Below are 28,000 nucleotides of genomic sequence, written 5' to 3' on the forward strand. Positions count from 1 at the left end.
AAAAACATAAACAGATTACATAGATGCATTTCACCTCAAGCAAACACAAATAATGACACATAGAATATATCAACCTGTGAATACATGAATTCACTACTGCAGATTATGACAACATATTTGATTGTCTAGCAACCACTGTTTAATAACTTTTGAAAAGATGGTGAGAGAAGTAATGTTTCTTACTTCTGTAGGTATTGTGTTCCAGGTACACGCTGCTCTGTAGGAAAAGGCTGACTGTCCAAAGGAACTTTTCCTATATGGTATTTTACAGTCACCTCTAGCAGTAGCTCTGGTGGATGAGTAAAGATTTTGTTTAACAAATTCATTGAGTGGAGGGGGGGCTAAACCATGGAACATTTTATACACAAGCAAGATATCAGCATATTTGACCATATTTGCCAGATTTCTTTACTGTTCCCCTTTGTTTCACATAGCATTAATGAAAAATGTCGCTTTAGCTTTTTTAAGTTATTTTACAACTGCATTTCTCAGTGTGTTAAATATCACATTCTCATATTCCACTTTGTTCCTGAGAGCCATCTTGAGAGCTTGGTCCCTTTGTTTCATGAGTGACCTTATTTTTTCATTTAATATAAGGATATTAAATAATTGTAATATTAGACATTAATATTATTTATACAGTAATTTATATATATATAAATATTTATATATATAGTAGATCATTTATTTTGCCTGGTTTATATTTCAGGGTTGTGACGTGGGTTGTGACGTGTTGTCTCACTCAAATAGAGTATGTTGGTAAATGTTAATCCAATGCATCTCTTTCATTAATTACATGGATATTAAAATCACCAACAATTAGGACTTTATCTGCAGCCAGTACTAACTCTGATAGAAAATCAGCAAATTCTTTGATAAAGTCTGTATGGTGCCCTGGTGGCCTGTACACAGTGGCCAGCACAAATGTCAAGCGGGATTTATAATTTACACTAGATAGTGTTACATTAAGCACCAACACTTCAAAAGAATTATATTTGAAACTAGACTTCTTAGTAATTCCGAAGATATCACTATAGATTACAGCAACACCTCCCCCTTTGCCTTTCATACGAGGCTCAGGTTCATAACAATAATCTTGGGGAGTGGACTCATTTAAAGTAATGTAATCGTCTGGTTTTAGCCAGGTTTCTGTCAAACACAGCACATCTAGGTTATAATCTGTGATCATATCATTAACAATAAGTGCTTTTGTAGAAAGAGATCTAATATTCAGCAAGCCAAGCTTTATTGTTTATTCATCTGTATTCTATTGTTTTTTAATTTCTTGAACATCAATTAAATGTTTACCCTTAAATGAAATTTTTGTATTTCCTTATTCGGGGAACAGACACCGTCTCTATATCATGATATCTAGGTGAAAGAGCCTCTGTTGGCGCTTTTCCACTGCATGGTACGGCTTGGCTCGGTACGGCTCACTTGTGGCGCTTTTCCACTGAATGGTACAGTACGGTATGGCTCGCTTCGGCTCGCTTTAAATGTTACCACCTCTGTTGAGGTTCCAAGCGTACCGTACCGATACTAAAATGTGACGTGAAAACAATTTTTAGATCAGTGATTTGTCAGACAGACAGAATCGTCACTACCAGCGTCATTGTATTTGCGAGACATCAAACCCGCTAGATTTAAATAGCCAGTAACAGCCTCCGCTGTAGCACCTGTTTTAAGACTACTTGCTTGAAGAAAAAAAACGTCCAAAAAAGAATCGTGGTCAATGGACGAGAAGTGCAGACGTTCCTCTTGTTGGTTGCCGAGGAGCGGATGATAACGATCAGTCATAATCCCACCCACTTTGAAACGGTACTAACTGCAGTGGAAAAGCAACCGAGCTAAAGCGTGCCGCGCCGAGTCGTACCACGCAGTGGAAAAGCGAAGCGAGCTGAACCGTGCCGTGCCGTGCCGCGCCGAACCGTACTGAGCCGTACCGAGCCGTACCATGCAGTGGAAAAGCACCATAAGTGATGGGGTTTATCTGACCTCAGTGACATGTGACAGCTAGCAGACGATCGGTTTAGCCAGTGTGTCTGCTTCCTGACCTGAGCCCCAGATTGTCATGTTTGAGCTCTAAGACTACGTGTCATATTACTAGAGAGTAGAACAGCACCATCCCAGGAGGGAAGAATACCATGTTTTTTCAATGGATGCAGTGGATAAGACACATGCCTTTGGTGTGAGAGACCCGGGTTCGAATCCACTGTGAGACACCAATGTGTCCCTGAGCAAGACACTTAACCCCTAGTTGCTCCAGAGGCGTGCGACCTCTGACATATATAGCAATTGTAAGTCGCTTTGGATAAAAAAGTCAGCTAAATGAATAAATTTAAAATGTAAATATTATTTTGCAGACACCATTTAGACAGCCAGCCATTGAGTGAGGACAGTGTGCTATGTACCTCATCACCCCGGTAAACAGGAAGGGGCCAGAGCAAATTACAGTGTCTGACATCATACTTCAGTGAACAGGTCAGCAAACATGTGCCACCCATTTCTCAAGATTGTCAAAGGCAAACGCCTTTGATACTCTTGAGAAATGGGTGGCACATGTCATCTTGAGTGAGTCAGATTAGAGAGGTTTCCTAATCCAGAACATGCTCTTCCAGCCACGCTTGCTGGTAAACACGCACACGCAGGCTTGTACACACTTCCTCCAGTGTGACCCAGATTCTTTCATAACAGCGACACGGTTAACCCGAACAGCTCCAGGGACACACTCCCTCGCACGCACTCACAGTCACACTTAACAGGATTTACACAAGTAGGGCATGTTCCTGGATCTGGAGCCTTGTTGGTCCAGGAGCAACATTTCTAAGAACCATCCAAATCCAAATGTTTGGTTGGTGGAATTGAATATTTATCATAAAAAATTGCATTAACATTTAATTATCTATTTTGTTCATGCTCAGTTACATTGTAAACTTAAACTTATACACACAATACACCCCCCCCCCACCCAAAAAATAAATCACACACACAAGTATGTATGATCTTCTTTTTATTCTTTTTATTGGATTGCACAGATCAAATATTGAATTTTTTAATCCTGAAAAGTTTCTAGTTGTATTAAAGTATCTTAAGGATGTATTATCTGCGCATTAGTGCAGGATTGTAAATATGATGATTGTTCCAGCAGGTTTCATCCAACATTGGATGGATTATTTGTGATTATTAGTAATATCTAACTGGAAGTCTTGGCCACAGATTCTCATTTATTGTTATGGAATGCTGCATCACTTTTTACTACGCACACCGGCTAGAGAAATGTACATTGAGTAAGTGAGTTTTTGTTTGTGTGTGTGTGTGTGTGGGGGGGGGGGGGGGGGGGGTTGTTTTGTTAAGCCCAATTTATACACGGGTTTCTTGTATACAAACAATACCGGATGCGCGCGCATCCAGGGGGCAAAAAAATGCTATCTGTTATGCCGAGTTCTGTAAAAGAACATTGTAATTAACGTAGATTTCGCATTGTTTGTAATTTCTTGTTGACTCAATAATAAACTACAATTTCAGAGTTGGATCTGTTTGTTTGTGTTTCATATTAATATAACATTATGTAAAACGTCCAACTGTTTACGAATCAAAATCCGGAAATACTGTGATGCATGAATGAATTATCATGTTAGACTAAGTTAGTAATGCAATAGCCTCTATAGAGCCCGAATTTGCTTTTATATAAGTTAATCCTGTTTACGTTACTTTACCACCTGCAACATATCATGACTGCACACATATAACGTTACTTTACTGTAAATCAAAGATTTGACGATGGATTATGTGGGAAGTAGTAGCTACCTCTGACCGTGGCGATTATATTAAAAAACTTACTCTCAGCAATGGTGAGATCTTGCCGGATCCCTACGCAATACCTGACGATCTTTGGATTGTGGATGACAAGAAGTAGCCAGCAATTGTATGGCCTGATATATATATATAATTGTCTAATTCAGACACCAAGTGTGTATACAAGAGAAATGATAAGAGCGTACAAATCCCTTGATGCATACAACTACGTGCTATGTGGTCATGTGCAGCTCGTCAAATACTTTGATGCTGCACCGGATTTTTGCGTGTTGAGGTCAGATGTGCTCCCTAGTCAAAGGCAAGGCATTAAAGCCAAGCCTTATGATGCCTGGGTGTGTGTCCATAAGGGCCTTGGTTACATCATTACGGCTAACTGCAAATGCATGGCAGGGTACGTCTATCAAAATGTATCTGCCATCAGAAACCCTTTACTCCGGTACGAAGACCACGGGTCTTTTGCCCCCTGGCTGCGTGCGCAAGCAGTGATGACGTCGCCGAGAAATCCATGTATACTTCTGCGTCGAATTTACGCCGTAGCCTCGTCGTAGGCTGTGTGTAGCGCGCTTACCCTTCGGCGTACCCTGACGTGCACCTCTCCAAAAATGTAACAGCGCGTCAATTCTACGCGGACGCAAGCGCTGTGATTGGTCTGCTAGAAATGGGGGTAGAATTGTTCCATTATTCCAAATAAATAGATTATGATCCACAAATAAATGTATATAATTTAAATAAATTAAAGAAATAGTTTAATTCTTTGTGAAAGTCTTTACATTTATTTGTGGATCTTAATCTATTTATTTGGAATAATGGAACAATTCTACCCCCATATCTAGCACCCCTCCCTCGGGTTTCACATGTTCCCTCTGCATGTGTAATTGCGCGTCAATGCAGACAACGACGCAGGAGTATAAATGAAAACCAACGCGTAGTGTATAACGTAGAGGCTCCGGCGTAGGTCCGACGCAGAAGTATAAATCAGCCTTTAGGAGTCAAGGTCAGTAAGAGCAGATTGGTGACATGGCAACCAATTAGACTGACTGACACCTGGGAGAAGATACACACACACACACACACACACACACAGTGTAATCTGATGTAGAGCTGCTGAAAACTGCACACCCTTCAAAACTCAGCTAATCTACCACTCACTCACCACACACACACACACACACACACACACACACACACACACACACACACACACACACAGTGTAATCTGATGTAGAGCTGCTGAAAACTGCACACCCTTCAAAACTCAGCTAATCTACCACTCACACACACACACACACACACACACACACACACACACACACACACACACACACACACAGTGTAATCTGATGTAGAGCTGCTGAAAACTGCACACCCTTCAAAACTCAGCTAATCTACCACTCACACACACACACACACACTCACACACACACACACACACACACACACACACACACACACACACACACACACACACACACACACACACACACACACACACTCACACACTAACTCACTCACACACTCACTCACTCACTCAAACACACACACACATATATACACACACACTCTCACACACTCTCACACACACACACACACTCACCGCACACACACACACACACACACACACACACACACTCAACGCACACACACACACACACACACAGGAGGAGCTGGAGTTTTGTTTTTTTGACCTTCCAAACAGCCTCTTTTGAGTACATGACGCTGAACTGTATAATCGACTTGTCCTCGGCCAGATTCCCTGCGTAACTGTTCTAGTTTCATGTCACATTCTGCTCCAGTTCTCTTATAATCAAATCCGGTTACATTTCAATGATCCACTTTAGACATTCTGCTTACGTGTAAGTAATGTTGCAAAACGTCAACTAGCTGTCATTAGAGTATTAGTAGATCATAAGGTTAGGGTTAGTAGAATAAGTTGACATTTAGTTGCAAAGTTACTCATAGTCAGTAGAATGTCTAAAGTGAAGTAAAGTGAATTTACATTCAGATCAAAAGTTCATGTTTGTATATTTAATTGTTTAGTAAATGAGTAGCCACGTAATGAAAAGCATAATGTACAGCCAGCCAGTCGTTAACACTATAAAATACATTGTAACCCTTTACAATAAAGTCTCATCCGTTAACATTAGTCAATCCATTCACTAACAATAAGCAATATACAGTCAAACCATAATGTATTCACACACCTTCAACATTTCTCACATTATATCAGTTTATTCGCTATAGTTTAGAAAATGGTAATAAAATATGAGCAGAACACAGAGTTATGAGATCAGTTGATATTTCACAGGTTTTGTCCGTCCTTCTGTTAGACTCTCACACATGAATTATGTTGAATATCTGTCAGCTGTTAAATTTAACTACACAATTAGATAATACCAGTTTAGCTCAACCAGTTTAACCAAGCAATGCTTCATGTTGTTCAGTCTGTGGTGTAAAAAGCTGCATTAGTTATTAGTTAGCTGCATTTTACTGCTAGTCACTGTATGAAGAATATTTGGGTATAATGTCACAGTTTACTTACATAACTGAGCTATAGTGTTGTGAAAAAATATTAAAAATCATATCTGGTGTCTGAATATTTTTTGGTTTGACTGTACATTTGTTTCCATGTTTATTAATCTTTATTAACATTAGTTAATAACAAAGACAGCTGCTCATTGTTAGTTCAGGTGATTTCAATAATATAAACTTTTGATTTTAATCATACATTAGTAAATGTTGAAATTGACATTAAATAATATTAATAAATGCTTTAGAAATATTGTTCAATGTTAGTGAATGTTAACTAATATTAACAAATGGAACTTTATTGACCTTGTAAAGCCCATCAGACTGAGAGAAGATCCTGATCCGGTGTTCCTGCTGTCTGAAAACAGATTCAAATGTAAAATGTGGCGTTTAATTCTGACCGTGTGTGTGTGTGTGTGTGTGTGTTCCTCCAGCGCGACGGAGATGATCTTGGCTCGAGCGCGACAGCTGGCTGACGTGAAGAAGGATGATGGATTCTCCGCTCTTCATCTCTCCGCTCTGAACAACCACCGGGATGTGGCCGAGATCCTCCTCAAAGAGGTGAGAGATTACACTGTTCCTCGATCCCACATTTACAGGGATAGTTCCCAAAACTATAGTTAGTTCTCCCATGATTTACTCACCCTTAACTCGTCCTCGGGGTATATGACTTTCTTCTTTCAGACAAACACAGAGTTATATTAAAAATGTCCTGGCTCTTCCAAACTTTATAAAGGCAGTGGATTGCTGTTTCTGTTTTGAAGTCCATAAAAGTACATCTATCTATCAGATGCACTTCAGACAGATGCACTTTTATGATGGATAGATGCACTTTTATGATGGATAGATGCACTTTTATGATGGATAGATGCACTTTTATGATGGATAGATGCACTTTAATGATGGACAGATGCACTTTTATGATGGATAGATGCACTTTTATGATGGATAGATGCACTTTTATGATGGATAGATGCACTTTTATGATGGACAGATGCACTTTTATGATGGATAGATGCACTTTTATGATGGACAGATGCACTTTTATGATGGATAGATGCACTTTTATGATGGACAGATGCACTTTTATGATGGATAGATGCACTTATGATGGATAGATGCACTTTTATGATGGACAGAAGCACTTTAATGATGGACAGATGCACTTATGATGGATAGATGCACTTTTATGATGGATAGATGCCCTTATGATGGATAGATGCACTTTTATGATGGATAGATGCACTTTTATGATGGATAGATGCACTTTTATGATGGATAGATGCACTTATGATGGATAGATGCACTTTTATGATGGACAGATGCACTTTTATGATGGATAGATGCACTTTTATGATGGACAGATGCACTTTTATGATGGACAGATGCACTTTTATGATGGATAGATGCACTTTTATGATGGACAGATGCACTTTTATGATGATAGATGCACTTTTATGATGGATAGATGCACTTTTATGATGGATAGATGCACTTTTATGATGGACAGATGCACTTTTATGATGGACGGATGCACTTTTATGGTGGACGGATGCACTTTTATGATGGACGGATGCACTTTTATGAAGGACGGATGCACTTTTATGATGGACGGATGCACTTTTATGATGGACACATGCACTTTTATGATGGATAGATGCACTTTTATGATGGTTAGATGCACTTTTATGATGGACAGATGCACTTTTATGATGGATAGATGCACTTTTATGATGGATAGATGCACTTTTATGATGGACAGATGCACTTTTATGATGGATAGATGCACTTTTATGATGGACAGATGCACTTTTATGATGATAGATGCACTTTTATGATGGATAGATGCACTTTTATGATGGACAGATGCACTTTTATGATGGACAGATGCACTTTTATGATGGATAGATGCACTTTTATGATGGACAGATGCACTTTTATGATGGATAGATGCACTTTTATGATGGATAGATGCACTTTTATGATGGATAGATGCACTTTTATGATGGACAGATGCACTTTTATGATGGATAGATGCACTTTTATGATGGATAGATGCACTTTTATGATGGATAGATGCACTTTTATGATGGACAGATGCACTTTTATGATGGATAGATGCACTTTTATGATGGACAGATGCACTTTTATGATGGATAGATGCACTTTTATGATGGATAGATGCACTTTTATGATGGACAGAAGCACTTTAATGATGGACAGATGCACTTATGATGGATAGATGCACTTTTATGATGGATAGATGCCCTTATGATGGATAGATGCACTTTTATGATGGATAGATGCACTTTTATGATGGATAGATGCACTTTTATGATGGATAGATGCACTTATGATGGATAGATGCACTTTTATGATGGATAGATGCACTTTAATGATGGACAGATGCACTTTTATGATGGATAGATGCACTTTTATGATGGATAGATGCACTTTTATGATGGACAGATGCACTTTTATGATGGACAGATGCACTTTTATGATGGATAGATGCACTTTTATGATGGACAGATGCACTTTTATGATGGACAGATGCACTTTTATGATGGATAGATGCACTTTTATGATGGACAGATGCACTTTTATGATGATAGATGCACTTTTATGATGGATAGATGCACTTTTATGATGGATAGATGCACTTTTATGATGGACAGATGCACTTTTATGATGGACGGATGCACTTTTATGGTGGACGGATGCACTTTTATGATGGACGGATGCACTTTTATGAAGGACGGATGCACTTTTATGATGGACGGATGCACTTTTATGATGGACACATGCACTTTTATGATGGATAGATGCACTTTTATGATGGTTAGATGCACTTTTATGATGGACAGATGCAGTTTTATGATGGATAGATGCACTTTTATGATGGATAGATGCACTTTTATGATGGACAGATGCACTTTTATGATGGACAGATGCACTTTTATGATGGATAGATGCACTTTTATGATGGACAGATGCACTTTTATGATGATAGATGCACTTTTATGATGGATAGATGCACTTTTATGATGGATAGATGCACTTTTATGATGGACAGATGCACTTTTATGATGGACAGATGCACTTTTATGATGGACGGATGCACTTTTATGATGGACGGATGCACTTTTATGATGGACGGATGCACTTTTATGAAGGACACATGCACTTTTATGATGGACGGATGCACTTTTATGATGGACAGATGCACTTTTATGATGGACACATGCACTTTTATGATGGATAGATGCACTTTTATGATGGACAGATGCACTTTTATGATGGACGGATGCACTTTTATGATGGACGGATGCACTTTTATGATGGACGGATGCACTTTTATGAAGGACGGATGCACTTTTATGATGGACGGATGCACTTTTATGAAGGACGGATGCACTTTTATGATGGACACATGCACTTTTATGATGGACGGATGCACTTTTATGATGGACAGATGCACTTTTATGATGGACACATGCACTTTTATGATGGATAGATGCACTTTTATGATGGACAGATGCACTTTTATGATGGACGGATGCACTTTTATGATGGATAGATGCACTTTTATGATGGACGGATGCACTTTTATGAAGGACGGATGCACTTTTATGATGGACGGATGCACTTTTATGATGGATAGATGCACTTTTATGATGAACAGATGCACTTTTATGATGGACAGATGCACTTTTATGATGGACAGATGCACTTTTATGATGGATAGATGCACTTTTATGATGAACAGATGCACTTTTATGATGGACAGATGCACTTTTATGATGGACAGATGCACTTTTATGATGAACAGATGCACTTTTATGATGAACAGATGCACTTTTATGATGGATAGATGCACTTTTATGATGGATAGATGCACTTTTATGATGGACAGATGCACTTTTATGATGGATAGATGCACTTTTATGATGAACAGATGCACTTTTATGATGGACAGATGCACTTTTATGATGGACAGATGCACTTTTATGATGGACAGATGCACTTTTATGATGGACAGATGCACTTTTATGATGGATAGATGCACTTTTATGATGAACAGATGCACTTTTATGATGGATAGATGCACTTTTATGATGGACAGATGCACTTTTATGATGGATAGATGCACTTTTATGATGGACAGATGCACTTTTATGATGAACAGATGCACTTTTATGATGGACAGATGCACTTTTATGATGGACAGATGCACTTTTATGATGGACAGATGCACTTTTATGATGGACAGATGCACTTTTATGATGGACAGATGCACTTTTATGATGGACAGATGCACTTTTATGATGGACAGATGCACTTTTATGATGGACAGATGCACTTTTATGATGGATAGATGCACTTTTATGATGAACAGATGCACTTTTATGATGGATAGATGCACTTTTATGATGGACAGATGCACTTTTATGATGGATAGATGCACTTTTATGATGGACAGATGCACTTTTATGATGGATAGATGCACTTTTATGAAGGATAGATGCACTTTTATGATGAACAGATGCACTTTTATGATGGACAGATGCACTTTTATGATGGACAGATGCACTTTTATGATGGACAGATGCACTTTTATGATGGACAGATGCACTTCTATGATGGACAGATGCACTTTTATGATGGACAGATGCACTTTTATGATGGACAGATGCACTTTTATGATGGACAGATGCACTTTTATGATGGATAAATGCACTTTTATGATGGACAGATGCACTTTTATGATGGATAGATGCACTTTTATGATGGACAGATGCACTTTTATGATGGACAGATGCACTTTTATGATGGATAGATGCACTTTTATGATGGACAGATGCACTTTTATGATGAACAGATGCACTTTTATGATGGACAGATGCACTTTTATGATGGACAGATGCACTTTTATGATGGACAGATGCACTTTTATGATGAACAGATGCACTTTTATGATGGATAGATGCACTTCTATGATGGACAGAAGCACTTTTATGATGGATAGATGCACTTTTATGATGGACAGATGCACTTTTATGATGGATAGATGCACTTTTATGATGGACAGATGCACTTTTATGTGCAAAACAGAAACACCCATTCACTGCCATTATAAAGCTTTGAAGAGCTAGGACATTTTTTATAAATTCATATAAATAAGAAAAAGTGGGGGAAAAGAAATAAACCAGATTAACTACGCCATAGTTTATATAGTATATGTGTAAATATAAGCTGTGGCGTATAGGTTTATTTATTTATTTTCCCCCCTTTTTTTTGGCTAGTCGAAGTTCTGAATGGCCGGTAACTATAGTAGCCAAATTGGGCGCTGAGTGAAAAAGTTAATTTCAAACCCTGATTATGAGAGAAACAGATTGATTGACCGGCGGTGTATCTGTGACTCTTTTGTTCAAAGGGTCGCTGTGACATCAACATCCGCAACAACCGTAACCAGACGGCACTGCAGTTGTGTGTGACTCAGGGTCACATGGCCCTGGTGGCTCTGCTGGTGACGGAGGGCGCAGACGTGAACGCGGAGGACGAGGACGGGGACACAGCGATGCACACGGCTCTGAGCCGACAGCAGCTGAGCGCAGTCATGAGCAGTGCCGAGGGAGAGGGGGCGGCGCTGTACAGCAGGGTAAGATGAGCCGCTCACAGGAACCTCACGCCTCGGACACACTAAATACGGTTTCATTTGAAAATCGTTTTGGCCTTCCGTTTACACTGAGTGTATGGTCGACACCATTGTCAAAATGATCCCCATTCACACGCATCCGCAAAAACCACTAAAGCGCTGTATTCTGCAGCCGGGCCACTAGATGAGCCGCTCGCAGGGACCACACCTCACGCCTCGTCCACACTAATACGCTTTCGTTTGAAAACGCATCTTTTTCTCTGTTTTGGCCTTCCGTCTGCACATAGACGGCGTTTATTATTAATGAAAACTAACCGTTTTGAAAACGCTCTCCAAAGTGGATAAATTTGAAAACGCTGTTTTCGCGTAGTAGTGTGGAATAGCGCTGCACGATTAATCGCAATTTACATGTAATCGCACTTAAACCGATTTGGCTTATTGTGATTTTGAAATCGCGAAGGCTGTGATTATTTGTTGTGCGCAGCTTGTCATTGATCGTCTGTAAACGTGGCTCACTCTGAAAGCACTGCGAGTTTGAGTCGCTTATAACGTGTATTTGAAAAAGCAACGCGTCAAACATCTCTCCAAACATGAGAAGCATTTATGAACTTCTTGTCCAACAAAAGACAACATTTAATAACATGCTTTTACTCCAAACTCACTTCATCAGGACAGTTGAGCTCCTCCTTATGTGAGATGATGTGCTTCTGACTGAATAAGGCAGTCGTGTGTTTATTAGTCATGTTTAATCAATCAAATCTTCGTTACAAAACGCTTCTTTTTCTCTGTTTAGGCCTTCCATCTACACTGAGGCTACGTCTACATTAATCCGGATACATTTGAAAACGCCGTTTTCTTTTCTCCGCCCACTCTAGGTTCGTTTTCATTAATATAAACGCCGTCTCAGTGTGGACGGAAGGACAAAACGGAGAGAAAGAGATGAGTTTTCAAACGAAAACGTATTAGTGTGGGACATGACCTGAGACTGTGTTTTTATTAATGAAAACAACCCTTTTTGAAAACGCTCTCTAAAGTGGATAAATTTTAAAACACTGTTTTACCGTCGCTACCAATACCGGTCACATTTCATGCTTCCTGGTGTCAATTTCGGTACCATAGCAAAAACTTTTGTAACTGTTTAACACTGTCTTAAGTGATTTCCCCCCCAAAACCATTTCAGTGGAAACTCCAGTGGAAAGATTCTTAAGATTTCATTGGTCATGTCAATCACAGAACTAATTGACCGTTCGCATAGACCCGCCCCCTTTAGTTACTGTTGCTATGTCAGACAAACCCTGCCGCTCTCACGCCACATCATGTTCTCACGCAGTAAAAAATACATTTGGTCATTTTTTAAGTAAGCAATAAGTTACGAGAGGCTGTGCTGTATGGTGAATAAGTCACGGCTGGAGGGCGTTGTGAAGCGGAGTCAGCCGCGACTTATTCACGATGAAGAACTAGCCTCTCATACCTTATTGCTTTTATAAAACGGTGACCACACAATACAAATAGTAAAGCCAAAAAATGTTTTAGTGCAACTTTCATGAAGTAAAATCACTAAAAGTCTTCCTTCCGCTGGAAAGAATTGTTCCTGACCGTGAACAGAAACAAAAGTAAAAAAATTTCACCTTTAGATGGCGTCAAAGACTGACTTTATGCGTGAGACAATCAGTAGAGAAGACTTTTATTTTGAAAGGACTGAAACTGGCTGTGAACATGAAGCAAGACACAACTGACGAATGATTAGCGTGTCATGGCACGGGAAAACCCCTTAACTGTTATGGACAAGATATCGAAAAGGACATTCAAATGGATTTTTATTACGAATATAGGACTGACCTGAAAGAAGATGCTATATCGGGGGTTGGCAAGTTTACTGTGTGTGTGTGTGTGTGTGTGTGTGTGTGTGTGTGTGTGTGTGTGTGTGTGTGTGTGTGTGTGTGTGTGTGTGTGTGTGTGTGTGTGTGTGTGTGTGTACAGTGTGTACAGTGTGTACAGTGTGTACAGTGTGTTTACTCCTCTCTTCTGTGCCTGTAGTTGTGTAGCTCAGGGCTGATGGGAAACACGGAGCTGAACGTGGGTTCTGCCATCGCTTGCTTCTTGGCACAGGAGGGAGCCGATATTAATTATGCCAATCATAAAGGAAAAAGCCCACTGGACCTGGTGACGGACAGCAGCGTACAAACTCTCATCAGGAGCTTTGCAGAGAAACACAGGTGTGTGTCGATTCTCCTTCATTTATACAGCGCTTTTAACAATATGGACTGTTTCAAAGCAGCTTTACAGTGATAATAGGAAATTAAAGTAACAGAGATTGTTTAGGCATCACAGAAGATCTAGAATAAAGTTATTGTCCAGACAAAGTAAGTTTTGATTGATTCACTTCCGCTGTAAAGATCATTAGTTATTAAAGGGATAGTTCACCCAAAAATGTAAATTCTGTCAGTATTTACTCTCCCTCATGTTGTTCAACCCCGTAAGATCTTCGTTCATCTTCGGTACACGAATTAAGATATTTGTGATTAAATCTGAGAGCTGGATCACTCCTCCATAGGCTTCTAAGGGATTGACACTTGTTCCCCGAAAAGTTATTAAAGACATCGTTAAAATAGTCCAAGTGACTACAGTGGCTCAATCTTAAGTTTATCAAGCGACGAGAATACTTTTGTGCGCAAAAACAAACAAACATAACGACTTTATTACAACTATTGATTTCCTTCTCTGTGGGCGTCGAGTCAGTTCACTAGTGTAACAGCGCAGCGCTTCTGTGTTGTACGTCACACGCATCACACACATGACCAGCGTCGGCCAATAGTGAGCCTGCGTGTGACGTAGCTCTACGCTATCACATTACGCTAACTGACTAGAGGCCTTCAGAGAAGGAAATGAATAGTTGAAATAAAGTCGTTATTTTTGTTTGTTTTTGCGCACAAAAAGTATTCTCGTCGCTTGATAAACTTAAGATTGAGCCACTGTAGTCACTTGGACTATTTTAACAATGTCTTTAATAACTTTTCTGGGAACAAGTTTCAATCCCTTAGAAGCCTATGGAGGAGTGATCCAGCTCTCAGATTTAATCAAAAATATCTCAATTCGTGTCCCGAAGATGAACGAAGGTCTTACGGGGTTGAACAACATGAGGGTGAGTAAATACTGACAGAATTTACATTTTTGGCAGAACTATCCCTTTAACTTAGGGGCCGCTAACATGACACAGTTCTAACACTGTGTGTGTGTTTAATAACTGAGGGAGCGATGTGATTTTGACGTGATGTGTGTGTGTGTGTGTGTTCAGACTGCAGGCCGTCACGTGTGGCACGGGCTCCAGCAGTGCCAGTCTCCGGCGGGTTCACACGACGCCCAACACCATGACCAACCTGGCGGTGCCGAGTGTGACGGGTCCCAGCGAGTGCCTGATCTGCTCTGAGCTCGCGCTGCTAGTGCTGTTCTCCCCCTGCCAGCACAGCGTCGCGTGTGAGGGTGAGTTTACACTGTTACAACACACACTCACTTTCTCACTTACACTCACACACACACACACTTTCAAACTTACTCACTCACTCACACACATTCACTCTTACACACTATCACACACACTCAATCACACACTCTCACTCACTTACTCACACTCACTCACTCACTCACACACACACACACACACACACACACACACACACACTCTCAATCACTCACTCACTCACTCACACACACACACACACACACACACTCACACACACACACACACACACACTCTCACTCACTCACACATTCACTCACTCACACTCATACACACACACACACACACACACTGTTTCTTATCACTGAATCCCACACATTTATGCAAACTTCTGTCGGGTCGTGTCTCCTCAGAATGTGCTCACAGAATGAAGAAGTGCATCCGCTGCCAGGTGACGATAACAAAGAAAATCAGGCAGGGTAAGCACTTTTACATTTGAATGATGATGATATTTTATGCTAAGATTTGAAATGTAAATTGTTTAAAATGTAAATTTGAAATAATTGATCTAATTTGGCAAAATGTTTGATACATAACACGTTACCACATCACAGCCTGCAGGGACTTTCTATTTGAATGACCAAAATTCTCTGAAACATCAATAGTTATTTTGCCAATTGACAAAATTTGAAGTCGGCGATCATTTTATCCCTTAAAACTCATCTTTGATCACTAAAATGACATATTTAAGTGTTTTTTTTTCTTAAAAAAAAAAATTCTTCATGGCTTAAAATAGCTTGAATGTAATTCGACACCCCTGCCTCATTTAGTATTCGTCTATGAATATGCAAATGAGCCCCGCCTCCACTCACTCAGCTCAGAGATCCACTCGTTGACGATCACACGTTGATCTGATTGGTTACAAGGTAGTTTGTGACGTCAGAAACACCAGCGATTTCAAACCGTCTTTTTGAGACTCTCTTTGGTTCACTGCTAGCCTGACGTCGTCATACTAGTCAGAATATGCTCTGCAGAGATACTGCTCCATTGGGCTGTGATTATGGGGCGTTTCAACCGAACCAGGAAAGAAAATGCCTCTGCACTCAATTGGATAGACCTACAACCAACCAGAGCAACGGAGTAAGTGACGTATGTTGAGCGATGCATAGTTGTCAACAGAACTCAACTGCACGCACACTGGAAGAAGTAGAAGAAGAAGATGAGTGTAAACGTTCTTCGGCGGTGTTGTAAAAAGAATTTAAGGATACACAGAGTACTTACCAACACGATCATCATTTTTGAGAGAAATTGTATATACGAATCTATATACGAACAAGTTCTCCTTTTAGTATTAAAACTCGACTATACAGCAAACAAATTTTTTCGCATTTGTCGGTCCTGTCAGAACTTAATAACACGGTTGGAACGCTGGCAGCGCCCGATGGTTATGTCCACCTCGTCGCGCACGCGGAGTTGCATCGCCGTGATGCCCATTTCAGTTGCTTCTGTCACTTGGTCCTACATGAGTGCGACCACAGGAGAAACCACAATGCCCACAGGGTTTTCATTGTGCCCAATCTTCTTAGCGACCATCGGGCCAGCTGATAAATTAAACTTTTGCCGAATCCGGTAGGAAGGACGGCAAAAACATCTTTCTGATCGACAAATGGCTTGATCGCGGTTCTCTGTTCCTCTATTAAAATGAATGCAGTGTCAATATTTTCTATTACAGACGCGATGGCGGGATGCAGAATACAGCATTTTTTGCTGCTTTCGCGGATCCATGTGAATGGGGATCGTTTTGACAATGTCGTCTGTACACGGAAAACTTCTCAGCTTACGACTGTAATCCCTGTTCCCTGAGAAGGCGGAACAACACTTTGGGGAATGAATACCTACTATGCCTCAACGAACACTGTCTCTCCCAGTGTGAAGCTGTCATAGGCACACTTAGGATGAGAGCACTAGTGCGCCTCGTGTAGAAGGGATGTCCAGGATATAAAACCTTGCAAATGTGTGTGGAGTGGCCCAGCCAGCCGCATCACATACCTCCTGGCCCCTGACATGAGGGCTCTAGAGGACGCCATACCTCTTGTTGAGTGAGCCCTCACCGCCAAAGGTGAAGGCAAACTGCGTACCTGATAAGCCAGGGAAATAGCCTGAACTATCCAGTTGCTGATGGTCTGTTTAGAAGCGTAGAGCCCCTTCTTGGGAGACCCGAAACACACCAGCAACTGGTCTGACTTCTGCCAATGAGAGTATGAATGTAAATCTTGAGAGCTCTGACAGGGCAGAGCAGATGGAGTCTCTCATCTTCCGCCATCATGTGAGGTTGAGGATGAAAATCCTGCGGAACCATTGGACGTGCTGTGTTAGAAGGCACCTTAGGCACATAGCCTGGGATGCAAGATTCCCCTGGGAGCAAACTCGAGGCACTCTGGAGATATAGAGAGGGCCTGAAGATCTCCTTCTCTTTTTAGAGAAGTGATGGCTAATAGAAAGGCTACCTTGAGAGAAAGGTTCTTGGCCTCAGCCGACTCTAAAGGTTCAAAGGGGTCCTTGACCAGCCCTGCGAGAACCACCGCCAGGTCCCATGTGGGAACTCCGGTCCGAGTCGCAGGTCTCATCCTCCGAGCCCCACGGAGGAATTGTACGACCAGCTTATCTCTTCCTAGAGGCCCATTACCCAGAGGAGTGTGGAAAGCCGTCATGGCAGCCACGTACACCTTGAGTCTGGACGGGGTAAGACCAGCAGAGAAGCGATCTTGGAGGAACTCCAGCACTGAAGCCACCGGACATAACTGGGTCCACCTCACGCTCTCTACACCAAGTAGAAACATGATTCATTTCAGGCCATACAATTTCCTCGTGGAGGGAGCTCTAGAGCTGAGTATGGTCTCGACTACTCCTGCAGACAGGCCAGCCTCTCGGTACTGTGTCCCCTCAGGGGCCAGACCCACAGTTTCCACAGCTCTCGCCGAGGGTGAAATATTGAGCCCTCTGCCTGCAACAGCAGGCCCCTCCTGAAGGGAATCTCCCGTGGAGGGCCGTCCAGAAGCGAAATATCTGAGAACCATACTCGGGCAGGCCGGCTACTAGTAGTAGACTGACCCCATTGCAGCAAACCCTCTCCAGAACTCCCGGGAGCAGAGCGATCGTGGGAAAAGTGTACAGACATTGCCTCAGCCACGTCTGCACCATGGCATCCAACCCCAGCGGATGAAAACCACAGTGGACGGGGTGACGTCCTTCGAGACGCAAACAGGTCCACTTCCACTTAGCTGAATCTCTGCCTCGACAGATCGATTCCGGTCCCCTGGGACATACATTGCTCTGAGAGACAACAGTCTCCCCTGGGACCACAGGAGGATCTGATGCGCCAGTCTGGGTAGAGGGCGAGATCTCAGACCCCCCTGATGATTTGTAATGGACAAAACTTACATATTGTCTGATCTCACAAGGACGTGGTGACCCTTGAGGTCTGGCAGGAAACTCCTCAGCGGCGCCAGAGCTGCATCCATGTATTTGGTAAACGTGCGAGGGGAGAGTGCCGAATGAAAGAACCCGTTATTGGAACGCTTTGCCCCCGAAAGCGAACATCAATATATTTGAATGGATTGTCATTGCTGCTTCCATAAACACCATTGTGTATTTTACAAACTATAAATGTATTGTTTTGCTATAAATCATATGTATTTAAATGTCTGAAACCTAAAATTAACATTTCGTGGTTAAAAACACTGAATAGTTGTGATATATGACAAGTGCTGGGCGCGTCCGTAATTGGCTCAGCGCCAGCCATAGCACAAAAGCACAGTTTGAATTTGCCAGTTATGTCAAATCACTGTACATTTGCGTCTTAGTGGTCAGCTTCTGCAGAGCGTGCCATAATCGAAATTGTTGATGAGATGTAAAAGAAATGTAAATTTTTTTTTGCTGTACACTGAGATATTTCTCAGTGAACACAGCCAGCACCCTCAAGAGCCGACTGTGCATGCCTCGCATCCAAACAGTATCACACACCGATCGTGTGTGTCACCTCCCGCAGTTTAACGTGGGCAGGAATACACACGTTTTCAGCTGTGCTTATGGTAACAGTTCAAGTTCTTAGTGGACAAACAACACCAAATAGGACAGACAGTTGTACACAGAGAGCTTGCTGAAGAACAAAAAGCTATCTCTGTTGTGTGCCGGTGTCCCTTTGTAGCTTCTGTGTATGCCGTCACACGTTACGTCATGACGCAGCACCAATCACGATTGGATTAGTATCATTCAGACATCGTTCCGACGCTGTGCGACTTCCCTCAAAAGAGAACTTCTCCATTTTAAGCATATCGTTGCCATGTAAACGTACCCATAAACGACATTAAAAGCTGGATTCTCACCACAGGGCTTTAAGGAAATAGCTTTACAGTAGCAGTATTTAAAGACTCTAGATTATGTTCTCATTCTGTTTTACGTCCTGCAAGGAAACAGGTGTGTTTTATCTCTCTTTCCTGACTAACTCCTGCTCTTCCCTCTTCCCTCTCTCAGACCAGACGGAGGTGGAGTGCAGCCCGAGCTCGGAGAACTCAGAGCAACACAACCTGCTGGAGCAGCTTCAGTCTCGGTACCGACAGATGGAGGAGCGCATCACCTGCCCCATCTGCATCGACAACCACATCAAGCTGGTGTTCCAGTGCGGGCACGCCTCCTGCATCGACTGTAGTGCTGCGCTCAAGACCTGCCCCATCTGCCGGCAGACCATCCGCGAGCGCATTCAGCTCTTCGTCTGACCCGGGCTTCATCTGACCCTGAGGAGTCGATTCAAAATCAGCCATGGATACCTGAAAATCCATTCTGGAGGATTTGGACCTTGTGTTTCCGAGTAGCATGAGGACGTCTGCTGCTCCGACTGGCAAAACATCTGTAACCTACAGTATTATGGAGCGAAGAGTGAAGCGAGATATGAAGTCAGAATTGCGAGATACAAAGTCTTGTATATATATATATCACGCAATTGTAAGAAAAATAGTCAGAGTTACCTTTTTATCCTGTGGCGGAAACAGGCTTCCATACAATTCGGACTTTTCTTGCAACTGCAAATTTATATCTTGCAATTATTACCCTTTTCTCTGAAATATGAAGAAAAAAAAACTTGCAATTCTGAACTTTCTCGCAATTGGGAATTTTATAACTTATTATAATTAACAATTTTAACTCCAAATTGCGAGAAAAGTCAGAATTGCCAATTTTATATCTCACAATTCGGACTTTATAAATCGCCATTGCAAGTTTGTATCTCACATTTCAAAGAAAAAAGTAATAATTGCGAGATATAAATTCATAGTTGTGAGGAAAACCATCATTTGGGATGCGATTGAAAATCTTCAATGGCCGCATAAAATTCCATTCGGGAGAATTCGGACCTTGAGTTTCCGAGTAGCATGAGTACGTCTGCTGCTCCGACTGGCTGAACATCTCTAACTACAGTATTATGGAGTGAAAAGAAGTTCACTGGCTCATTGGAGATCACCTGATATTCTCCACATACCAAGCATCCAACGTTCTTTGAACTGACGTTGACTCACAATGATGGGAATAGTGAGCATCTTGAGCATACCTGGGCCATATTTTACTCTAAAATCCGAAGAAAGAATATTAAAGATACTTCGCCTTATTTTATTTTTTGTGACGTTTTCATCGATTCTCATTACTTTGAAGTGTTTATGCATACATGCTATCATCTAAATAAAACATTGGTAACACTTTACAAGAAGGTTCATTAGTTAACATTAGTTAGTGTATTAAGCAACATGAACTAACAATGAGCAATACATTTGTTACTGTATTAATACAACTGTTCATTGTTTGTTCATGTTAGGAATCTTATTGTAAAGGGTTACCGAATTATTATTTCAGTACATTTACAATGAATATAATTCTCCTTGAAACATGTCAGATGTGATTTTGGGGTAAAATTTGGCCAGATCTGATCCATCAGTCCCGGAGAACGCCGGTGTTTGTGCCGGTGTGTCGGAGAGCGATGTTGTACAGATGCCTGTACCGTACCCGATCTAGGATTTACTCGAGCAAAGATATACATAATGCATGCTGGTGAGCATATTATCTACATCATATATTGTGTCACAGAGAACATTTGTAGTGTTATAAGTACAGACGACCTGTAATTTCCACCCGTGTGTGATTATGGCTCTGTGTGACTGAAAAGGCGTTCAAGGCCGTTAAAAGTAGATTAAACTGTGTCAGCAGCGGTGCTGAATTCTTCACAATACTAGCAGTTGTTTCATTTTCTCAGGTTCATGCAACCCCAAGTCCGTTCGACTCAGAGTGCAAGACGCCTCCCTCTGTAAACTTTACAAACGTTCGGCCTTATCCACTGGCATTGCATGACATTATATTAAGTATTTATTAGCCTCTCCCACTGTAATGCTTTGCCTAAATGTGTTCTGGGATTGAAATCACTTGTTTTGAGCATCACAGTGAATTGGAAACTCCTAGGATTTAAAGAGAACGTTCATCACTGCTGTCATTATTTCTTCACCCTCATCTTTTTTTTCCATGGAACACAAAGTAGGCTAGATTGTTTTTTTTTTATAGAGTCGTCATATACTGTAGCATGTAATGTCAGTCGAGCTTAAAAAAATAACCATAAAATCCAAAATGTTTTTACTCCCAAGTAATCCAAGGTCATGTGTGAGAAACTATGGAAGCTAGTTTCCACCACGCAATACAGAAATTTTATTTTATCGGAATACAGAAACATTTTATCTCACAATTATTACTTTTTTCTCTGAAATGTGAGAAACTTGCAATTTCCAATTTGCAAGATATAATCTCTCAATTTTATGGAAGCTTGTTTCTGCCATAGAATAAAACATTATAAAAGATAATTGCGACTTTTTATCTCACAATTACGAGTTTACATCTAGCCATTATTACTTTATTTTTCAGAATTGCGAGAAATAAACAATTCTGACTTTTTCTTGCAATTACGAGTTTATATCTCACAATTCTTACTTTATAACACGCAATTTCGACCTTTATATCACGCAATTGTGAGAAAAAAGTTAGAATTGTGAGATAAAAAATCGCAATTACCTTTTTTATTCTGTATTCTGTGACGGAAACAAGCTTCCATACAATTCACCCTTTTCTCGCAACCACAACTGTATATCTCGCAACTACTTTTTTCTCTGAAAAATGAGTAACAAACTTGCAATTGTGAATTGGATCATTTATAATTATAACAATTTTAACTACAAATTGCGAGAAAAGTCAGAATTGCCAATTTTATATATCGCAATTTGGACTTTATAAATCGCAATTGCGAGTTTGTATCTCAAATTTCTGAGAAAAAAGTATTAATTACGAGATATAGATTTCGCAGTTGCGAGAAAAGTGAGTTTATATTTTGTAATTTGGATTTATAAAGTCAGAATTGTGAGATATAAAGTTGCAATTTCCAGTTTTGTTTTTTATTTTTATTCTTTTATTTTTTATTCCGTGCCAGAACGGAGACGTCCATAGATGCACCGACGTATTGGGATCACGCCAGGGAGCCTATCACCTTCGAGCGTTAACAGAACGAGCCAATGCACATTGGTGTACGAGATTTGCATCCGCCCTGCAGCGCGAGTATAAATAGGAAGCGAATGCAAGCACCATTTGTTTCCCGGGCTCTATCAAGGGAAAGACACGGGCTCACCGCAGGGAGCCATACCGTGGAAGAATACACATATGGGATCGACATAGGGATCACAACATATGGGACCCAGCCTAGCACGGGTTTCACCAATGCATACTAGTGTTAGGCCTGCCGAGGGGTGTGGAGGAACTCGACAGGGTTCGGCTAGGGTGACCAGACGTCCCGAAAAATCGGAACAGTCCCGAGATCTAAGCTGTTGTCCCGAATCCCGAATCCGGCCCTAATTGTCCCGGAAATTATACTAAAGCAAAATGTACAGTAGTTATTGTCTGATAAAACATTAAAAACTGTCCGTGGAGGTTGAGTCGTTCTGCTGCCCTGTCTTTGGTGGCAGGCCGGGGTGATTGTCACACTCGCCTGTGAAGCCAGTGCTGAAGCAGCCTCATATGAAGCAACCCTAGCAGTGTTTCGTGGCTGCAGAGGAGCCAGAGTCTGGTTCAGCCAGATATGGTGTTCCTGGCCAAGAAGTGTGGATATCGCCCGACCGACTGAACATGCGGCAAACTTCGTCGCTCGGATGGCGAAGTCAGTTGTCGTACGAAGTTAGCCATGATCTACACTCGTACTTGTCCATGAGTGCTTCGGCCTGATGGACCTGCAGCAACACCATGGCATGCAGGGAGGAGGCAGCCTGTCCACAGGCTCTGTAAGCCTTGCCCGTGAGAGCGGACGAGAACTTACAGGCCTATGATGGGAGACGTGGATCACCCTTCCAGGAGGTAGCAGTCGCCAAATACAGATGCATCTCGACTGACCACTCAACCGGACGATTATCCTCGTACCCTTGGACCGAACTACCGTCAAGGGTAGTGAGGGGGAGCTCTGTTTTGGGCAGAAAAAGGTGTCCTAATAACCTCCTCATACACTTCTGGAAAGAAAGGCACTGGGGCTGCGCACTGAGGACCAGCACGGCTCGCCCCGAGATACATGTCCAGCCTCGAGTGTTCGGGACACAGTGGAGGGTTCCACTCTAGCCCAACTCTCTTGGCGGCCTGGGAAAGCATAGCCATCAATTTCTGGATATGCAACTCTCCCAGGAGACAGCGCAGCTGAGTCTTCATCTCCAGGCTCAAGCTCATCCTCCGATGGTGCAATAGACATCTGGTCAGCAGGGGGAGCCCCGAATGAAACGACTGGCTGGTCATGAGAGGAGCCAGTGCGATTCACTAGAAATTCCACGGCTTGCTGTGTTTGAGAGGAGTGAGGGGCCCACAGGGATTGGGTACTGGGCAGGGAAGCCCTCACTGTGATCCTCAGATCATCCTGGCTAGTCGTCAGGTAATTACTAATAGGTAATTGTTCATGACCGCCAGCCTGTGCCAGGGAACAGCCTGTTCATGACCCCGGTGATATGACATCTTGAAATAGACGCAGTCACATCCGTGTTTGCTCTTTCAGGAATTAGCTCTCAGTGCCGAAACACACAGGGGAAATGGCCACGGTGACTCTGGCAGGGTATGGTGCAGCCCGCACAGTAAAGCACTCACTCACTGTTTAGAAAAACAGTAGCCTTGTTGAAGGCGTCCTCTAACCAACCAACACAATGCTGTGAAAGCAGCTGCTGAGATCTGTAAGTAGCTTGCGACCACCGCTGTTGTCTCGCTGTCACACCGAAACTGGAGGAGAGGCTTCTTCCCGAAGAACCGTCGACACACACACTCATTGAACTCTGTTTCAACTAGGGCTGCACGATTAATCGAAATGAATGTGCAGCTTGTCAGTGAAGAACGGCTCTGAGCTCAGTAGTAAATGCTGCTCCATCTGAACACCAAAGGGCGTCTTACACACACACACACACACACACACACACACTACATATGACCAGCCACAGAAGTAGATAGCACACATCATTCCAGGAAATCCATTTGGGCATCATACTATCGCTGGAGCTGAATAAACAGATCGAAATGCTTTGTTTTTATTTTAAATGTTGTCTTTTGTTGGACAAGACGTTCATAAATGCTTCTAATGTTTGAAAAGATGTTTGGCATGTGTTGCTTTTTCAAATTCACGTTATAAGCGACTCAAACTCGCAGTGCTTTCAGATAGACCCACATTTAGTACTGATCACAGAACCGTTCGCAACTGACCAGCTGCGCATCAAAAAATAATCACAGCCTTTGTAATTTTATAATCGCAATAAACCAAATCGGTTTAAGCGTGATTTCATGTTAATTGCAATTAATCGTGCAGCCCTGGTTTCAACACTCTTCAGAGGCATACAGTTATCTGTTCGGCTCCGAAGCGAAAGACAAATGGCGCTTGCATTCGATTCCTATTTATACTGAAATGCAAATCTCGTACACCAATGTGCATTGGCTCGTTCTGTTAACACTCGAAGATGATAGGCTCCCTGGTGTGATCCCAATACGTCTACGTTTGTCAAACATGACCGACTGAAAAGGAAACAAGCTTCCATAAGTAACAGACCCACATTTTTAGAGTTTTGTAAAGTGGAATGGGATCTCTATTGTTGCATGGAAATAGCTGTGCATTTTTAAAGAACTTAAAAATAATCCTACCAGGCATGAGGGTGAGCAAAAATTAACTGTAATTTCTGCGTGAACTGTTTCTGTTACAGTTACTGTATTTCACCTGCTATTATGATGTAAGAACTGTGTTAGAATGGCAGCTGGGTGTGTATTTTACCATTGTTAGTTATAGTTATATTTCCACCATGAATTCGACCTGTAAGCACTCGAGCATCAGCTCATCCCCTCATAGAGTCTCATGTCTGTTGTGTGTTTCTGTTCCAGAAGGGCTTACTGTGTGCATTTATTATATTTCAATGTATTCGTCATTCTGTGACGTTTTTTTTTTAAATAGGTCCTGCTTTTGGGACAGCCAACGCAAACATGTAAATCTGAATGTCTCGCTGTATGCCAGATCCTGGGAAATACTATGGTGAAATTAGTGCCAAAATGAGTCAGTGTGTGCGGAGGAGCATCATGTCCGGATCAAGCCTTTGTGATGTTTTTATTTAACTTATAGTTGTATTTTATAATTTGTTTTAATTGAACTTTTGTGTAGTTCTTTTGCTTTTTCGATGAAGATGACAATGGAAGTCAGCCTTGGCTTTTAGAATAGAAGGACAGTCTAGTTTTATGAAGCTTATCTGCTAACAGCTCACCATATACAACATCACTTCTGTTCAATATTACTGCGAAGTGACTTCGTAAGTTATTCCTGTTTATGTTAGATATCATAATATGCAAAGTATCCTGATGAAAATGGCATGTTGTACTTTACTCAGATATATTAAAATCAAAACTGATTGTGAAGGTAAATTTCAGAATCCAGAAAGCAAGTTCAGAATTGACTCTCAGAAGGATGTCATCGTCTTTTCCGTTTAGAATATTGACAATCTAGAATTCATCTAGAAATGTCCATTTGTAATGACATTGTTTGTGTTGTACATAATACTACATGTAATTCAAAAGAACAAAACGTATGTGAGTTGTCAGCAGGTAAGGACAAAAACATGATAATGAACGACAGAAATGGTTTAAGTTTAAGGAAAGTGTATGTCAGATAATTTAAGCAAAAAAATTAAATGTTACTAAATGTTTATACAGTTCAGTATGTGGAGTTCCGATGTTGGCCTTACTGTCCATTTCCTATATTTATTTATTTTGTTTTTGTCACCTTTTTTTCAAGTTTTACTCTGTAAAAAATATTTTGAAGTAAATATTGAACTGTTTTATAAGCATATATTTATGGTTTCATTTTTTGGTAGCTGTAGTGGCGGGATATAAGGATCTCACTGATGAATAAACTTGAGAATGAGTTCTTGTTTCAGCATTGAAAAGCAGAGAAAATGGCCCTTATTTTAAAGTCCCCCTGTGGTGAAAATCCAGGTTTTAATGTTGTTTATATGTCTATGTGGTGTTTTTAATGTGCTTTCTGACAAATCATGTGTAAATTCATAAGTCGACAGCATTGCTGAGTATTTTCTCCTTAAAACTGCAGTGAACCAAAGACAGTCTCAAAAACACGCTTTGAAATCGCTGGTGTTTCTGACGTCACAAACTACCTTGTTGTCACAGAGGCTGCGTTTACAGTTGGCATTAACATGCGATCACCGTGCACTGATCAAGCAGATCGGATCATAAGCCAATCAGGACACGGTGTGACACCGGTCCACATCAAGTAGCTTCTGTATCTGGATAACAGATCGGATCTCGCATTCCCGTGAAAAAAATTGTGTGACGTCCACCTGTGAATGCAGACACACACGTTGGCTGGATTGCGTTTACATTACACTGAGATCCGATCACAATGCGTCCTCGACTCCCTCCGAACCTGGACACGCTGATCTGAGAACATTCCCATCAGAAGCGCATTTACACTTGTCTCTTCAATGTTTATGTGGACATCATCCGGATACAGGTCACATGTTAATGCCAAGTGTAAACGCAGCCAGAGTCAGCCACATCGTCACAGCCCCAATCATCACTCAATCACCAGGACTCGCACACTCGTTCACAATCACCAGATTATGACTCGCTACACCTGCACTCCCTCATCAACACAGCCTACATATTCACAATCCACTCATTGTCTGGTCTCCTCACAGTTACCACTGCTTACCGTCAGACTCCTTACCTATCTACTCACCTGAGATTCCAGTATTCTGTCCATCTTCCATCCGTCATCCTGATCCAGATCTCCTGTCTTCGTGTTCACTCGTCTCCTGCACAGAGAATCCACTTCAGTCTTCACCAGCTCAGTCTCCATCATCAGTCAACTAGTCACCATCCCCTCACCATCGTCTGGTTCCCGCTGCTCCACACCACTCTGTATAATAAACACCGTTTTCATTATAACACCTGTC

General features: G+C 41.5%; 1 protein-coding gene across 4 annotated transcripts in view; it reads left to right on the top strand.

The window, feature by feature from the left end:
* Positions 1–22,137, top strand: part of mib2 (MIB E3 ubiquitin protein ligase 2) — a 141,576-nt gene extending 119,439 nt beyond the window's left edge. For all 4 annotated transcript variants that reach the window (XM_077217664.1, XM_077217665.1, XM_077217663.1 and 1 more), the window contains 6 exons: positions 6,777–6,903; positions 11,780–12,004; positions 14,039–14,217; positions 15,297–15,481; positions 15,872–15,937; positions 19,992–22,137. In XM_077217664.1, coding sequence (XP_077073779.1) covers positions 6,777–6,903; positions 11,780–12,004; positions 14,039–14,217; positions 15,297–15,481; positions 15,872–15,937; positions 19,992–20,233 — 1,024 coding nt within the window. In that variant the 3' untranslated portion in view covers positions 20,234–22,137. The remainder of the gene's footprint in view (positions 1–6,776; positions 6,904–11,779; positions 12,005–14,038; positions 14,218–15,296; positions 15,482–15,871; positions 15,938–19,991) is intronic.
* The last annotated feature ends 5,863 nt before the right edge of the window (positions 22,138–28,000 follow it).

The sequence above is a fragment of the Siphateles boraxobius genome, unplaced genomic scaffold (assembly GCF_051911475.1).
Source record: "Siphateles boraxobius isolate OS27281-9 unplaced genomic scaffold, OSU_SipBor_1 75, whole genome shotgun sequence".
In the NCBI taxonomy this organism is placed as follows: domain Eukaryota; kingdom Metazoa; phylum Chordata; class Actinopteri; order Cypriniformes; family Leuciscidae; genus Siphateles; species Siphateles boraxobius.